This window comes from Lemur catta, chromosome 2, assembly GCF_020740605.2.
Source record: "Lemur catta isolate mLemCat1 chromosome 2, mLemCat1.pri, whole genome shotgun sequence".
Classification (NCBI taxonomy): Eukaryota; Metazoa; Chordata; class Mammalia; order Primates; family Lemuridae; genus Lemur; species Lemur catta.
In genome coordinates this window covers 92,245,176-92,263,094 of record NC_059129.1, presented here as the reverse complement: position 1 = coordinate 92,263,094, position 17,919 = coordinate 92,245,176, and the positions used below count along the sequence as shown (strand labels likewise).

Sequence of the window (17,919 nt, the reverse complement as noted above, 5' to 3'; positions counted from 1 at the left end):
ATGTAGAGGGCAGATTTTAAATCTCTGCCTCGGCCAGTCTGTTGTGCATTTTGTCTGATACCATTGATGGTGAGTGGTGGGTAGGCGGGTCGCGGGGAGTGCGGGAGAGAGGGAAGAGTTGTTGAGGATTTGGCTTCTCAGTTATTTTGTGTTGCTTTGGTGCGGGGGCACGTTTTGGGAACTTTCCGAGGTAACTCCCAATCTCTCTGTCTTCCCCGCCTCCAGGAATCTCTTCACGACGTCTCTTTGGAGCCCTAATGATAATCATAGTGAACCCCAAACATATCAGAACATGAAGTAAACAATGGATAACTCTGCTGCTGCGTCGACGTTCCTGACTGACAGCTTAGAGCTGGAGCTGGGGACAGAATGGTGCAAACCCCCTTGCTTTTCTTGTGCTGTTGACAACAGAGGAGGAAAAAATTTTTCTGGCGAGTCCTACCTTTGCAGTGGAGCCCTTAAGCGGTAGGTAAAAACCACACACTTTTTCCTTCATTAGGTTATTCATCAGTTTGTTAGGAATGTTATTTATTTATCGTTTCAGTCCATTAAACTTTGGTGTTCACCAGGCGTGTTTTGTAAATCAGCTTAGAATATCATAAAGGTACAAATTGTTAATAATATTAGTTCTCTTGTTGGTTTCCTGGTTAGAGCATACCCAAAGTATTTTGGTATGAAGGAAAACTTCCTTGGTAACTGATGTTCTCATACCTCACTGCTACCTCAGCTTTGGCTAAGGAGCTGGGCAGTAATTACCTTTTTACATAAATTGAATTCTTAACTATCTGAGCTTTTTGAAATGGTATTTCCTTCTAAAGAGTGTGATAATATTCTAGAGATTTTCAGTAATTTTTAAGTAAAACATATACATTTTTTGTTGCCCCATTCCTTCTAATCCTATGTATCTATATGTATTGAAGTCTTATAGACTTATTTTTGCATTGAGCAGGTATATACATATTGCAATAAAACTGCTATTCTTGAAATATTTTGGCAATACCTGCTGAGGCCATTTCAGTCATACAGAAAACGATTTTTGTTGATTTTATAGTTCTACCTTGTTAGAGACCTTAAATAGAGTACTTAATTTGATCATGCTATTCTCCAGACATGTCTCAGAGTTGTTTTTAGCTGTTTTAAAAAAATCAGATGTCCCCTCAAATGATGAAATTCTGCAACTGAAGACCACTAGTGCAGACAGGCAAAAGTGTGTTCCTTAGAATCCTTTTTGGTTTTTCCCTTAAGTTGCATTGCTCTTTAGTTATACATTTTTATCATTATATAGGATTGAAATTTTAATACAGTCTGACTGGAGTAATCCTGAATATGTAAGGTACCAAGGCATTTTCTGACGTTTTTATACATGCCGTGTATATGCCAAGTAAATGTAAAAGAAGACGTGCTAAATTTTGATACTTAGTATGCTATTTATGAGATTAAATCATAATTTTCATTTCAGATTAATTTTGAATCTTGATCCTTTACCAACTAATTTTGAAGAGGATACAGTGGAAATATTTGGCATTCAGTGGGTTACTGAAACAGCATTAGTGAATTCATCTAGAGAGCTCTTTCATTTATTCAGGTATTTCTTTTTTTAAAAGCTTCCTATGAATGTAGGCACTGTTTAGTGTTGTAAGTTACATTGTTGGGTGGTTTCTAATGCTGATATTACAAAAGCATCAGTAGGATTGTGCTTGTTGCTCACTTGATTGTCAACAACAGTAACAAAAATCAAGCAGTAATGGCTGATGGAATAATGGTTTTAATGAGTTGTTTTTTATTGATTTTTAGAATCTTTATTCTTTGCATTTGACATTATGTATTGAGGACAAATATTTAAGGCAAGGCTTTGAACTATATTATAATTTTAGAAGAAAATTAAAATACTTTTGTTGCTTAATAGGCATAGTCTTTCAAAAATCTTTAGAGAATATATTTCTCCAAATATATCTTAGACTGTGTAATAGAAATGTTAATTCTCTATTTGGACATTTAAAAAATTTTAATGAAAATTTTCAGACACAAAAGTAGAGAGAACAGCGAAATGAACCTCTGCATATCCACTCACAGAGTAAACGTCAAGATGTTACCACATTTCCTTCATCTGTCCTGTCCCTTCTTTTGGTTTAAGTATATGTAAGCATATTCCAGTCATCATGTCATCTCACCCTTAAAACTTCAGTATGCATTTCTTAAAAATATGGACTTTTATTTTTTTAAACATAACCACTATGGCATTATCATAATTAACAAAATTAAATTAGTTCTTCATTATCATTTAAGGCACAGTCCATATTCAGATTTTATATAATTTTGGGTTTTTTCACTCTGTTGCCCCAGGCTAAAGTGCCATGGCATCAGCCTAGCTCACAGCAACCTCAAACTCGGGCTCAAGCGATCCTCCTGCCTCAGCCTCCCAAAGAGCTGGGACTACAGGCTCATGCCACCCCACCTAATTTTTTCTATTTTTAGTAGAGATGGGACTTCACCCACTCTTGCTCAGGCTTATCTCAAATGCCTGAGCTCAAGTGCTCCTCCCACCTGGGCCTCCCGGAGTGCTAGGATTACAGGCATGAGCCACCTCACCCGGCCAGATTTTAGATAATTTTGAATTGGAGTCAGTTGTTGAATGCAGATTATTGAAAAACACATTAAAAATGTATATGTGGTATATTTATGACAATGGAGAGGTGGAGGATGTTCTCTCATTATCATCCCCTGAAACTTTACCAAGAGACTTTGTTGTCTCTGTGCCATGTTACGTTTCACTGGGAGGACAGGCTGAGTGATACTCTGTAATCCTTAACATTACAGAATGAGTGAGTTTCTTTCTGGGACATAGGTCATGAATATGGCCCAATCTTTAAAGAGTTTAAAGGCAACTGGGAATAAGGCAAGAGAAGATTACTATCAGAAATTAAGATGAAACATCCTAAGTATAGCTTTCCCTATTAATTCTAGTCTACATTATTCCATTTCTGAACTTATGTTGTATAATTACATGATACAATTTAAGATATCATTACATAACTTAAAATATTTTATGTATCTTAATTAATAAGCTATAAACAATATCTTGTTGATGGTGAACTCTATAATGTGTGAAATAATTTTTGAGATATTTGCAGCTTTTAATAGACATTTTTGGAAGATCAAAGATATATTTTATCTTCTCTCGAAGTTTTCACTACCTAAACCTTACCCTTTAATAAATATTCACAAAGTATCAGTCATCAACAAATAAGAGGTGTTAAAGCTGTGTAATAGATTTGGAAACATTATCCATGTAATTCTTACATGCTTTAACATATACTAATATTAACTCTCATCTTATGTTTTTAAATTAGGCAACAACTGTACAACTTAGAAACCTTGTTACAGGCCAACTGTGATTTTGGTAAGTTTAAAATGTGTTTAATGGCAAAAAGCCTGCTACTTCATTACAGTGAATTGCATGTGGGTCCATGATGGTGTAATTACAATATCATAATAATATGGAGGAAGTGTTAGGCCAGTTCACAATGTAGTATATTTCAAATTCAGAACAAGTATGACTTTCAGATTTCTTTGTAGCTAAGATTTATAGGTAAAACTGTAGATCTTAAAGGTGCAACTGCCTTAGGGAAGCTAAACTTCTCTGAAGTGCATTGATACTTCCTTTGGAGTTGGGAGTGGAATGGAGAACTCAAACTAGAAATAGAAAGTGTTAGACCTCATGCTGTCTTCTTGATCTTCTTTTCTGCTTTCTGCTTTTTTGTTTGTTTGCTTTTGGCACTTCATAGATTACCAGTTTTTTAGAAATTGATATAGTAAGGTAGTGAAGTAAATTGAAGGGCAGTGTGTTTTAATGCAGGCTAGCTGCTTCTTTTTAGCAGGTTTAGGGCAGTGTAATATTTAGAATCATGGCCTTGTGGTCAGCCTGGGTTCCAAAGCTAGCTGATTGTGGGCCTCACACCAATCAATAGTTCCTACCTTGTTGAGTTCTAGAGGATTAAATTCCATAATGCTTATTAAATACTGAACCCATTGTCTGTTGTTAGTGATGCCTGGCAACCAAAGACCACCTGGAACATACTTTTGGTCACACAGGTTTATTAGCTTACCAAAACAAGAGAAAATAGAGGAACAGTTGGGGCTTCTCAGTAAAAGGGAGTAGGAGGGGGCTTGTGATACGATTTGAGCTTGTGCTGGCTGCTTTTGGGTAGGGTTTAAAGGGGATAAAGCTTTATTCTGGATTGGATGCTATTAAGAAGCAGGAGCACTTTGGTGATTGAGTATTTCAATTTTTATCTAGAAGGTAGGACAAACAAAGGGAAGGTTGGGGGGTCCTCATTCATAAAGAAGTAATAGTCATGATAGCTGGAAGAGGAGGGATGTGGGGTATTTTGGATTTGTTTGTTTGTTTGTTTGTTTGTTTTGGTTTTGTGTGTGTGATTACATAGTGCCATGTTTCTGTGTTCAAACATGATTGCAGAGCTTTTGTTTTTGTGTTGTTTCACCATAATCATAGAGTAGCCCTGTCTCCGTTTTTATATTTTATGAAAATTGTTTATTTTTAGTAGGGAACATAGAAGCCTAGCTGTTAGCTCTCAGCTGTCAGACTTTTATTTGTTTTGTTTTCTCAGTATGTATTCAGTAAATGTTAATAAGTATTATTGTTTCATTATCATTTAAAGATTCCCTGCTTCATTCGAGGTACCATGCAAGGTGCTGATGATTCATAGAGGAAAAATAACCTGCTGAAGAGTTTGTAGTTGTGTAGGACAGACAGACATGCAGGCATAGGTCAGCATGGTAGATGAAAAAGTATAATGAGGGGCATGTATAAGCTGCTGTGGGAGCCCAGCGTTTCATCTGTCCCTGTGCCCATCACTAAGCGATGCCAAATATGAATCTTGAAGGATGGGAAGGAATTAGCTAGGCAGAAGATTAAGGGGCTGTTTTGGGGACAGGAAGAGTTCAAGGTGGAAAAAAACTATAGACAGAGACATGGAGGCATATAAAAACAAAAATGTAGGGAGCATAGAGTAAATAATAATTATGTATGGTTGGATCAGAGAGTGTGTGAGAATGATGAATTTGGAAAGGATTAAATCACAATTGGCTTTGTAAGCCACACCAGAGTCTGAATTTTATTTTGAAATCCTTGGGAAGCCTCTAAAAGATGATAATGAAAAGAACAAAAATACCTTTACTACATAGAATAACTTAAGTAAATTGGGTTCATGGAAGAGATTTATTAGGCAGGGTTATTCCCTGAAACACACTTATTAACCTAAAACCACTGCAATGGACTATTTTTTAAAATGGTTGTTTGTTAAACTGACATTTTGGCTCTTTTTGTTGCTTAAAAAAGCTTTAAGATTTGTTGGCCAGGTTAGCAGTATTAAAAGATTATCCATAGATCAGCTTGTCTACGCCATGCAGCTGTGTTAGGACTTTGTTTATTAACTCACGTAGCTAGCCTTAGCCCTCACGCCTCTCCAGGAAGCCCTTATGCAGCGTCACTTACTGCCAGGTGCATATAGTTCTTGTTCTAGACATTATGCTCTTAGGGTTGATTTCGAGTTGAGGCAGAATAACATACATAATAATGTATGTTTTGCTGATATTTGTTCTTAAATACAGCTATTAATATTACCCTCAGATATGGGGTTTTTTTTTTGTCTCTTGACATTCTATTTGGGTTTTTTTAATGTCTTCCATTTATGTTCTCATGCTTATTTTCATGCATCTTGAATATATGGAGTATGTGTATAACTGCCATTTTTAACTTTGCTGACTGCTAATTCTTTCATCGCTGTCATTTCTGGATCTGTCTGTATTAACTGATTTTTCTCTTGGTTCTGTGATATATTTTTCTGCTGCTTTGAATATCTAGTAATGTTTTATTGTGGGATGGACATTATGAGTTTTGCATTGCTGCTTTCTGGATTTTCTTGCATTCCTTATACTAGGTGTTAAATTTTGTTATGGCTTATTATTGACCGCATGGAATCCAAGGGCTCTTTTTAAGGTTTATTTTAAATTTTGTTAGGATTTTTTCAAAGCAATCTTTAATCCTAGTCTGGTAAATTAGCCTAGTAAGGCTTCTGAGGATTCTTTCTGGTGCCTGGTGTATTATGAGATTTTTTTCCATGCTTGCTGGTGGGAACTTGAACTTTTTCCCTGGCTTGTGTAAGCTTTGTAGGGAATTGTTTCCTTGTGCTTTTCTCTGGCCTTGGGTAATTTTTTCTCAGGCTTGAATACATCAGTATTTAGTCAAAGTCTCAACAGGGACCTTCTGTACATTTATAGAGCTCTTATTTTGTGTAGCATCTTTCTTCTTCGGTACTTTTGCCCTGCAAACTTACACTTCTCTAAACTCAGATCTCATGTCTCCTCATCTCAGTGTTTGGGCTCTCTTCCCTATACTGCAGCTTAGAAATTGTCTCTAGGTGGAAAGCTGGTATAATCACAGGGCACACCTCTCTGGGATAGCAGTCTTGTATTGCCTTGTTTCCAGTGCCTGAAAACTTGTTTCATGTGGTTTTTCTGCTTTTCAAGTTTAAGGTGGGACATGGATAAATCTAACCCTTTGTACTCCATCTTGCCTGGATATAGAAGTTTACAGCAGTTATTTTTAAAACAGTACTGCTTTTATGGGCTGAGAATTGTGAAAATGGGTGATGATAGGATTTTTTTAATGGGTAAAATTAAGCCACAAAATGCAGTTTAATATGGAAATATTTGCACAACTTTATACTTATGTTCCCCGTTGGTTTTGCCAAACTAGTGGCCATGGTTGCTCATTTGAATTCAAATTTAGAAATCAGTTTAGTTTTATATTTCACATGGATGAGACTTTATTGCCTATAATTCTCATCATGTTTTCTCTGCTTTTGTTTAGTGATTGTCTCTTACTCATTTTCCCTATAATGGTTATCAGTGTTTTGCACATAGTAGCTACCTAGATAATTGTTGCTAATACAAACATTAAAGTAAGTGAGGGAAAGATGGCAGGGGATGAAATTGGGAGAAAGACAGGAACTACTGAAAGATCATTCAGGGACTTATATTATTCTGAATACAATAGGTAGCCTCATGGGTTTTTGACTTAGGGGGCAACAGGAATTGATATGCATTTTAAGCAGATTTTGTATTTAGATTATAGGGGGAACAAAAGAGGATGTGGGAAGACCTGTTAAGAGCCCTGTTGCAGTGTTTTAAGAGATTATAAGAAAAATGGAGAGTTTCAAAGTATATGTAGTTATAAACTTAATAGGACTCTGATGAATTAGATACGAGATTAAAGGAAATGGAAGAATTAAGAATAACATAGGCTACTGGTGGCTCCATTTAATGAAACAGAGAAAACATGGATAGCATGAACAGGTTTTGGAAGAAATCAAAGTACGTGATATTTGCACTGTCTGAGCAATCCGAGTGTAGCTATTAGTTAGGCAGTTTGACATGCAGGGTCTAGAGTGCAAAAGAGAAGTGTGGGATATAGATAAATCTTTTGGAGTCATTATCATTTATTAAGAAAGGAACTGATGAGCTCGTACATGTAGGAAGAGATGTACAGAGAGGAGAGGACTCAGGACTGAGTGCTGAAGACATCCCATGTTAGTAGTAGAATTGAGAAGCAGGACCCAATAAAGAAGAGGTAGGAGAAAGGATATATGAAGAAGGAAGAAGACTGGCAGTCTGTAGTGTCATTGAAGCCAGGTGTAGCCAGTGCTATAGTGAAAACAAGTTACTTGAGGACAGGTGCTGTCCATTACATTGGGCAACATGAGTCTCACTGGCATCCTTAATAAGAGTTTTTGGGAAGTCGTGTGGGCAAGAACTACGTGGGAGTCCAAGGAAAAGTTACAAGATTGAGAATTGCTAATGGTATGGCTTACAAATTTTTTTGTTCACTGCCCACTGATAATTATTTAAACTGAGTTAACATTGTTTTGGTTTCAGGGAAGGTACCAAACCTACACTGCAAAGCAGACAGTATTAGGCAGCAATGTGTAACATTTCTCCATTATGTTAAAGTTTTCATCTTCAGGTAAGAAGTCAGATGAGTATTTTGATTACTGTATGAATTTCTATTTGTATATTCATCCAAAATCTGGTTGTTTATTTTATCTAATTACTTTTTAGATACCTGAAAGTACAAAATGATGAGGGTCATGTTCCTGTCCATCCCTATGAGGTTTTGGAGAATCAGCTTCCCTCAGTGTTGGTTGATGAGCTTCGTGGGTTACTCTTGTATATTGGACATCTATCTGAACTTCCCAGTATTAATATAGGAGCATTTGTAAATCAAAACCAGATTAAGGTTTGACTTGTTTCATTTAATTTTTAAATTATTGGCTTCTCCCCACAAGGAGAAAAATTTCTCTCATTCATGCAAGAATGAGAGAAATTGGTCAAAGAGTGCAGCTCTGGAACCTAACTGTCTTGAGTTAAAATTCTGGCCTTCCGCCCCTTTTTTGTAATTATGCGCTTTTAGGCAAGTGACATCTCTTGCTTTAATCTCCGTGTGTGTATAAGTCATATAAATTCCTAGAGTTATTGAATTAAATGAGTTAATATGCATAAAGTTCTTAAAATAGTATCCACTGAATCAATAGCTATTCTCTTTTGATTTATGATAGAGTAGATGTTTAAAAGTTTTAAAGCAAATAAAATAACCTTTATTTTCTAAAATTTGTATCTTTCTCATTGATAACGGTTTAGACATCTGCGGTTTATATATTAAAGTAAGATTCAAAAGGATCAACTTATAAAAAATATACTTTCATAACCACATCATTATATTTATTCTGACTTTTGAAACCTTTTTGGAATGTGATTTAGATTGTTTTGACTATGTACTTTTTTTCCTAGCTGTGATAATCATTCCCTCTGAAGTCTGATTTTTAAAAATTTGTATTGGTAGCATGGTTGAGCTTATAAATAATAATGGCCCAACAGATTCTCCGTATGGAAATAGGAGCTACATAAATGACAAATTATGATAATTCACAATAAGAGTCCCTGAACTCTCAACCCCTTCCATTATATTTGACATCACCAATTTGAATAACATTCAGTTTTTATGAATGTATTTTTGTTAAAATATAAAGTACAATTAAATGTTTATATATTTCTGTGAAATTTAACAAAAACAAAAAATTGACTTTTTAATCAGAGATCAATATATGTAGTAATAAAAATAAAGTTCTAACTGAATTCACAAGTTGTGTCTAATCCATAGAAAGAAAAAGATAATTGCTTTTAATTATATCATTTAACAAAGATTCATGGGTAGATTGTAAGGGAAGGGATATATTTCTTTCTTTCCAATGTCTGTAGATTGGACTGGTTTTTATTTTCTAGATATCCATCAAATGCATAAGAAAGTAAAAATGAATAATTTATCAAGCAACAGAAATAAAAATTTGTGCACAAGGGTCCTCAAACTAGGTTTTGCCTTTCATAAGCTTTTTAATTTCGCAGACTTAAAAAGATAGGTTATTTGAAGCTAAGAGGACTGAACTTTTAAAACAGGGGAACTTATAATCTTCAATAAATAATAAAATTGCAGTAAAATACTATTCTTTTTTGAAACAACAAAAAAAATAAAAAGCATCTTTTAAGACTGTATTTTTTATATTTTATCAATATATATGAAAAGTCTCATTATAACTGGTATTTCTTATCAAGCATCTGTCTTATTTTTTAGGAACTCTTCTTATTAGAGATAGTTGTTGGATATTATATATTACAGATAATTTCTTCCATTTATCTTTTCTTTTTTACCAATTAAGCTAACTTCCCAGGGAGATGATTTAGGTTTTTTATATAGTTATATTTGTCAATTTTTGGTGTTTTATCATCTATGCTGTTTAGAAAAAAATTTTGATTTTTACATTTCTTTTTCTTTCTTTTTTTTTTTTTTTTGAGACGGAGGTCTCACTCTGTTGCCCAGGCTAGAGTGCCGTGACATCAGCCTAGCTCACAGCAACCTCAAACTCCTGGGCCCAAGCAATCCTCCTGCCTCAGCCTCCCGAGTAGCTGAGACTACAGGCATGTACCACCATGCCTGGCTAATTTTTCTATATATATTTTTAGCTGTCCATATAATTTCTTTCTATTTTTCGTAGAGATGGGGTCTCGCTCTTGCTCAGGCTGGTCTCGAACTCCTGAGCTCAAACAATCTGCCTGCCTCTGCCTCCCAGAGTGCTAGCATTACAGGCGTGAGCCACCGAACCCCGCCCTACATTTATTCTTATCTCTTTTTAAAAATATGCAGTGTGGAAGGAAATCTGACTTTATTTTCTTGCAAATAGATATGTTAATCCTATCTTTCATCGAATGACTCATGCTTTTTCCGCTGATTTGAGATACCATATTATCTATTTCTCTCTTCTCTGTTCTTTTTTTTTTTTTTTTTTGGTTTTTTTTTCGGAGACAGAGTCTCGCTTTGTTACGCTGGCTAGAGTACAGTGGCGTCATCATAGCTCACTGCAACCTCAAACATCTGGGCTCAAGTAATGTATTTTTTTTTTTTTTGTTAAGTAGAGACGGTCTCACTCTAGCTGGTCTCAAACCCATGACCTCAATCTATCCTCCCAGCTTGGCCTCCCAGGGTGGCAGGATTACAGGCATGAGCCATTGTGCCTGGCCTTCTCTCTTCCCTGTTCTTACTTTTGTTTATTATCTATTCCTCTGCCAATACTGTTTTATTAGTGTAGCATTTTATGTTGTTTGTGTGCCTGAAAAGGCAAGTTCCCACTCCATCATTGTTGCTAGTTGTTTTAATGGAACATGTTATGTCATTGTATTTATTTTTATAGTGATACCACATGTTGACTGGAGAGAGGTTATTGACAACCCAGTACAGCACAGTAGTTAAAAGTACTAATTTTTGAGTCAGATAGAATTGGGTTTGAATCCTAATGCATTAATTGAGAGGTAAATTTCTTTTCTTCTTTTAACTTTCATTTCTTAATGGGGATAATAATAGTCTACATGGTAGTCTAAAGTACTCTCATTAAAATATTATATAGGAGATTCTGAGTACTTATTACATTAAAAAAGACTGTTCCTAGCTACATTCTAAAACAAAATTATGAAAATAAGTGTTTTAAAAAATTCTCTTACTGCCTTGCAGCTTTAGTAGAATCAGAGGTTGGTTGGAAGGGACCTTTACTATACAAGTCTATCCAACAGCCCCAAGGTGGGTCTATCTTAAACCAACAGATGAAAATATATCCTGCTTTCAAAGATCTTCAATGAAAGAATCCTCTAATGAACAAGACAAAGGTTTTTCTCTGAGCTTTTGAATAGTGGTAGGTTAATTGGTTCTTTATCCTTGTGTTTATGGAGGAATTTTGTGACATACTATAAAATCCTAGTAAAGTATTAATGAATGCTCAATCACAGTTGATAATGTCATTCACAGCTTTTCCCACCATCCTGGCATTTATTACATCTTCACTTAGATGTCCATTGGCTGGTGTTAGAAATTCTTCACGTGCTGGGTGAAAAATTGAGTAAGTTAATGGATTTCTGATTTATGTCTTTTTTTAATCTAAACTTTGATTGCTTTTTAAAATTATACAAGTAATAAATGCTTTCTGATATTTTTTTTTAAAAATCAAATAATAACCAAAAGAAAAAGTGAAAGTTTTATTCCTTTTTTCCAGAGATAACTTTTGGGAACAGCTTAGTTTGTTTATCTTTCCATATTTACTTTCTATCTGTTAATATACATATATAGAAACTCATAGGTAGGATTTTGTTTTTGTTTCTAACCACAGATGATATCACTTAGCAGTTTTTTAGAGATCTGTTTATTTTAGTACATATAGTTCCTTTTTATCCATTTAAGGGCTACATGTTATGGGTCTGTATTTAGCCATGTCTATTTTTGAGAATTAAGTTATCCATTTTTTTGATATTACAAATAATTTTTCACTGAACATGCTTCTGTATAGATATATATCTTTATGTTCAGTTATTCTGTAGAGTCTTAGAAGTAGAATGGCACATTACAGTTTTAATAATGTAGATGCTGCTCTTTTGCTATATAGTAAAGCCCTACCAATTTATATAATTGACTGTTAGTGTGCCTTTACCTTATACTCTTGCCAGCAGTGGGTATTTTTAATTGTTTTTTTTATATTTTGCCTACTAATACATGGAAAATTACATTGAATTTCTTTTTTGTTTTATAATTTCTTGTTTACCAGTGAAGTTGAACATCTTTACATAATTTTATTGTTTATATTTGCTTTATTAATTACTTGTTCATTATATTTTGCAAATTTTCCTCATTTTTTAGTAGGAATTTATATGTATTATGAATAATAATCATTTATTTCATATATTGCCCATTCTTGATCTTGCTGTTTGCCATCTTTAAGTTTTATTACCAACCTATCATTTAGGTTGTAAAGATACCACTCCAACAATAATTTTCAGTTAATAAATATATATATATGTCTATATACTGGTACATATGTACATACACATAAACATACAAAGGTATACACAAATATATAATTTCTTCTCTCATGTGGACTCTATTTCACATATTTCCTTAGAGTAATACGCAAGTTGACTTACTCTAATATAGGTATAAATTTTGGTTATCTGTTACCTTGATTTGCTCTATTTTATGCCACAAAACAATTGCATGTGGTCAGCTTATCAGTATTTGTGAAAAGAATAATGTTTTAAAGGCTTCATCATTAATAGAAATGTGGATGCATTTCTCATGTTCCCTTTTTTTTTTAAAGTGATGTTGCATTTATGCTTTTCAAATATAGACTTAATTAGGAAAAGAGAAGTTTATTAAGTGCTACTTGGAAGGATTGGAAACTTTTTTAGGTAATATTTATCAGTGGTCCTATAAGAATTGTCCTCAAATTCAAATTTTATTTGCAAAACAATTTTTAAAACTGTATGTTTCAGTTTTGTTATAATTTAAAGGTACAGTCACTCTTCCCTTTCTGAATTAGTAAAATCTCCTATTGTTTTAAATAGAATTTATTTTATTACATTTTCAGAACAAGTTATATTTGGTCATCAGTTTATGAATCTGGCAGGTGACAATTTAACCAATATCAACCTATTTGAAGAACATTGTGAAAATCTCCTGTGTGATTTAATAAGCCTTTCACTCAACAGGTATGACAAGGTAATGCTTTAAGAGTTTATTTGTATTCTTGATACCTAAAGGCAATATTTGGTCCTTAATGCATGTGGTTTAATCTATAAGAATTTAATCTAAAATGGTTTATTTATTAATTCTCCCAAGTTTATATTTAGTTACTATTGTCTGGGAGCTGAAAGGGAAAAGAATTTTGATTTAAACATTTAAAGCAGGCTGGAATTAGTATTTTGGAACTTTTTTTTTTTTTAAGAAACTAGTCTTATATTAAGTGAAGTATCCAAAGAATGGAAAAACAAGCATCACATGTACTCACCAGAAAGTTGGTTTCCCTGATCATCACCTAAATGCACATCGGGGAAGGATACCAACTGGATATCAGACTGAGACGGGGGGGGGGGGGGGGGGGGGGGGGGGGGGCGGGGAGATGCATGCCTGCATGATGAGTGCGTTGCATACCGTCTGGGGAATGGTCATGCTTGAAGGTGCTAACTTGGGGAGGTGAGGGGGAGAGGGGATGGAGGTATGACTGCATGGTGTATGCCAGGTGCACTGTCCGGAGAGTGGACGCGCCTGGGCCTCCGACTCAGGGGGATGGGTGGGACACAGACAATGTATGTAACCTGAGGTTTTATACCCCCATGAAGAGGTGAAATTTAAAAAAAAAAAAAAACTAGTCTTCCCCATATTATCAAAAATAAATAAAAACAAGATATTTAGAAAATGACTGAAAGTTTAACTTCTGTTCAGACAGAAGAGGCCAACCGTTTAATAGTCTGTTGTGTTGCTGTTATGTAATAATAAAATAAATGAATACTTAGCTAAAGTTATTTGCTTGTTTTCAGAAAAGATCTGGAATCGTGTGAATTTGTGTGTTTGCACTAAATTACACTTATCATAAAATGTTCAATGGAGACTGATTTAAAGGTGCTGCTGAACATGTTCATTTTTAAGTAGTGGAAATTTATAGAGTATTGTCACGTATTTCAGATTCTAAACATGAACCCTACTTGTCAAAAATCAAGATTTAGGAGAATCAACTTTTATAATTTTTTAAAATTTAGATCGTTTTATGCATTGATTATCTATCTTTTAAATTTAGTGTGTATGTTTACAATTGAAGTAATGGTGGATTAACCAGATATATAAAAATTTGTTTTTTATAATTAAAAAATGTGTATATTTGTTATATACAACACGATATATGCATACATTATAGAATGGCTGAATAGAGCTAATTAATATATACATTATCTCACATTGTTACCATTTTTTTGGGGTAAGAACACTTAAAATCTACTCTTATAGTGATTTTCAAGAATACATACGATAGTACATTGTTGTTAACTATAGTCACAGTGTTGTATTTATTCATCTTGTCCAACTGAAATTTTATATCTTTTGACCAACATCTCCTCCCCCATCTCCCTCACAGCCTTTAGTAACCATCATTTTACTCTCTGCTTCTGAGTTTGACTGTTTTAGAGTCTATGTGTAAAGTGAGATTATGTGGTATTAATATTTGTCTTTGTGTGCCTGGCTTATTTCACATAACATAATAACTTCCAGGTTCATCCATGTTGTTGCAAATGACAGGATTGCCTTCTTTTTAAGGCTGAATAGTATGGTCATGCACTGCATAACAACATTTTGGTCAATGATGGACCACATATACAAGATGGTTTTACCATAGGACCTGGGTATGTAGTAGCTAAAAATGTTTTAAGTACACTCTGTGGTATTCACACAAGGATGAAATCACTGGCAACGCATTTCTCCGAAAGCATCCTATCACTAAACGATACATGACTGTATTCCATTATGTATATATATTAAATATTCTTTATCCATTCATCCATTGATGGTCATTTCAGTTGATTCCATCTCTTAGATATTGTGAATAATGCTGCAGTGAACATGGGAGTGCAGATATCTCTTCAACATACTTATTTCTTTTTTTTTTTACATATAGTGGGATTGCTGGATCATATGATAGTTCTATTTTTAATTTTTTGAGGACTGTCCATAGTGTTTTATGTAATGACTGTAATAATTTTCATTCTAACCAATAGTGTGCAAGGATTTTCTTTTGTCCACATCCTTGCCAACACTCATTGTCTTTTGTCCTTTTGATAGTAGCCTTTCTAACAGGTGTGAGGGGATAGCTCATCAAGTTTTAATTTGCATTTCCATGATGATTAGTGATGTTGACCATTTGTCACCTACCTGTTGGCCATTTGTATGTTTTCTTTTAAGAAATGTCTATTCAGGTCCTTTGCCCATTTTTTAATTGGGCTATTTGTTTTCTTGCTATTGAGTGGTTGGAGTTCCTTATATATTTTAGATATTAACCCCTTAGCAGATTATGTGTTTGCAAATATTTTTTTCCATTCTTCTGTAGGTTTTCTCTTCATTTTATTGATTGTTTTCTTTGCTGTGAAAATTGTTTCCTTTTTAGTTTGGTATAATCCCATTTGTCTGTTTTCACTTTTGTTGCCTATGCTTTTGGGGTCATATCTAAGAAATCATTGCCTGTGCCAATGTCATGTAGCTTTCCCCCTATGTTTTCTTCCACTGGTTTTATGGCTTCAGGTCTTACTTAAGTCTTTAATTTATTTTGAGTTGTATATGGTGTGGGATAAGGGTCTAAATTCATTATTCTGTGTGTGGATATCCAGCTGTCTCAACACTATTTATTGAAGAAACTACTTGTCCATTGTGTGTTGTTAGCATCTTTGTTGAAAATCCATTGACCATAAATGCATGGATTTGTTTCTGGGCTTTTTGTGCTGGTGTCAGTTTTTATGCCAATACCATAGTATTTTGATTATTATGGCTTTGTAATATATTTTGAAGTCAGATAGTGGTAATGCCTCTAATTTTGTTCTTTTTGCTAAAGATTGTTTTGGCTATTCAGGGTCTTTTGTGGTTCTGTACAAATTTTAGGTTTTTGTTTTTCTATTTCTGTAAAAAATTGTCATTTAAATTTTGGTAGAGATTACATTGACTCTGTTGATCATTTTGGGTAGTATGGACATTTTAGCAATGTTAATTCTTCTAGTACATGAACACAGGATATCTTTTTATTTATTTGTATCTTCAATTTTTTTTTTTTTATCAGTGGGTTATATTTTTCAGTGTACAAGGTTTTTCACCTACTTGGTTAAATTTATCTCTAAGTATTTTTTTTTTTTTGTAGCTATGTATTACAAGTGGGATTTTTTTCTTTCTTTTTTGGATAATTTATTATTTTATAACAATGGTACTGTATTTTGTATATTGATTTTGTATCATGCAACTGTAGTGAGTTTCTTTATTCTAATAATTTTTTGGTGGAGTCTTTAGTGTTTTTTATGTATAAGATCATGTCATCTGCAAATAGTGACAATTGAACTTCTTCCTTTCCCATTTAGATTCTGTCTTTTTTTTTTGCCTAATTGCTCTGGCTAGGACTACTAACACTTCATTTTTAACCATGTATTATGTTCAAATGTATATATAACATATTCATAAAATATTGACTATGTTATGAATTTCAGAAGTTTGGCAATATTTGCAAATATAGTGTATATTGTCTGCATCATCTAAGGCTACTAACATTTTGTTACACAATGGTAAATAATTTGGAAATTATTTCATTTTTATAAATCCCTAATAATTATATATATTCTATCTTGTAAGAATTTTTACTGTGCTTTACAGTGAATCAAAATTTCTTTTCATTTTTTTTTTCTTTGCTTTTTACCATTTTTTTGAGAAATAATCTTGCTCTGTTGCCCAGGCTGGAGTGCAGTGGCATAATCATAGCTCACTGTAAACTTGAAATCCTGGGCTCAAGTGATCCTCCTGCCTCAGCCTCCCAAGTCACTGGGACTACTGGCATGCACCACCATGCCTGGCTAATTTTTTTGCTTTTTATAGAGAGGGGTCTTGCTATATTGTACACACAGTTCTTTAGCTCCTGTCTTCAATTTATCCTCATGCCTTGGCCTCTGAAAGTGCTGAGATTGCAGACATAGAGCCTCCATGCCCAGATCAAAATTTATCTTCTAATCTTTTCATTAGAAGTCTTTTTTGTTGTTGTAGGTGGATTAGCTCAAGATGAGCAAACCATGGCCCCAAGGCCAAATCTAGCTTACCACCTGTTTTTGTAAGTAACATTTTACTGGAAGACAGCTCTGTCTGTTTTCTTATCTGTTGTTTGTGGCTGCTGTTTGTACTAAAATGGCAGAGTTGAATAGTTGTGACAGAGACTTTATGGCAACAAAATCTTAAATATTTGCTATCTAGCTCTTTAGAGGAAAAGTTTACTGACCACTGGACTAGATGATTAAAGCAGAGGTGTTTTGTTTTGTTTTGTCTTGTTTTTTGTTTTTATTAGTAGAAAATCAAATTCATTCTAAACTTTTGGTTTAAAATGGAAATTTATTTTAAAAGTTAATGAAATGGCACATTTTTCATAAGTAATTTTATCTAAGAATAAATTTTATGTTATCTAAATCATTCTTTTAAAACAATTTAGGAGATTCGTGGCATGTAAAGTTCTGTTCTCTTATAAATAACTTGTTTTCTTTGCCACAGGTTAGGCCTTCTGAATCATTAATGAGTCATCATTGCCCATGTCTATGCGTTAAAGAATTATGGGTTCTACTCATTCATCTTCTAGACCACAGAAGTAAATGGTCTTTCTCAGAAGTAAGTTGGAAAATAGATGCGTTAGTTATTGTTACTAACTTTTATGTTGAATTTATCTAGTGGTTTGGACCAAGAAAACTCTT

General features: G+C 34.0%; 1 protein-coding gene across 1 annotated transcript in view; it reads left to right on the top strand.

The window, feature by feature from the left end:
* The window catches only part of MMS22L (MMS22 like, DNA repair protein), a 126,610-nt gene that overhangs the window by 414 nt on the left and 108,277 nt on the right, over positions 1 to 17,919 (top strand). Inside the window, exons 2-9 of the mRNA XM_045544052.1 lie at positions 226 to 465; positions 1,460 to 1,585; positions 3,351 to 3,400; positions 7,957 to 8,044; positions 8,140 to 8,317; positions 11,429 to 11,519; positions 13,038 to 13,168; positions 17,723 to 17,836. Of these exons, the coding sequence (XP_045400008.1) occupies positions 305 to 465; positions 1,460 to 1,585; positions 3,351 to 3,400; positions 7,957 to 8,044; positions 8,140 to 8,317; positions 11,429 to 11,519; positions 13,038 to 13,168; positions 17,723 to 17,836 (939 nt within the window). The 5' untranslated portion in view covers positions 226 to 304. The remainder of the gene's footprint in view (positions 1 to 225; positions 466 to 1,459; positions 1,586 to 3,350; positions 3,401 to 7,956; positions 8,045 to 8,139; positions 8,318 to 11,428; positions 11,520 to 13,037; positions 13,169 to 17,722; positions 17,837 to 17,919) is intronic.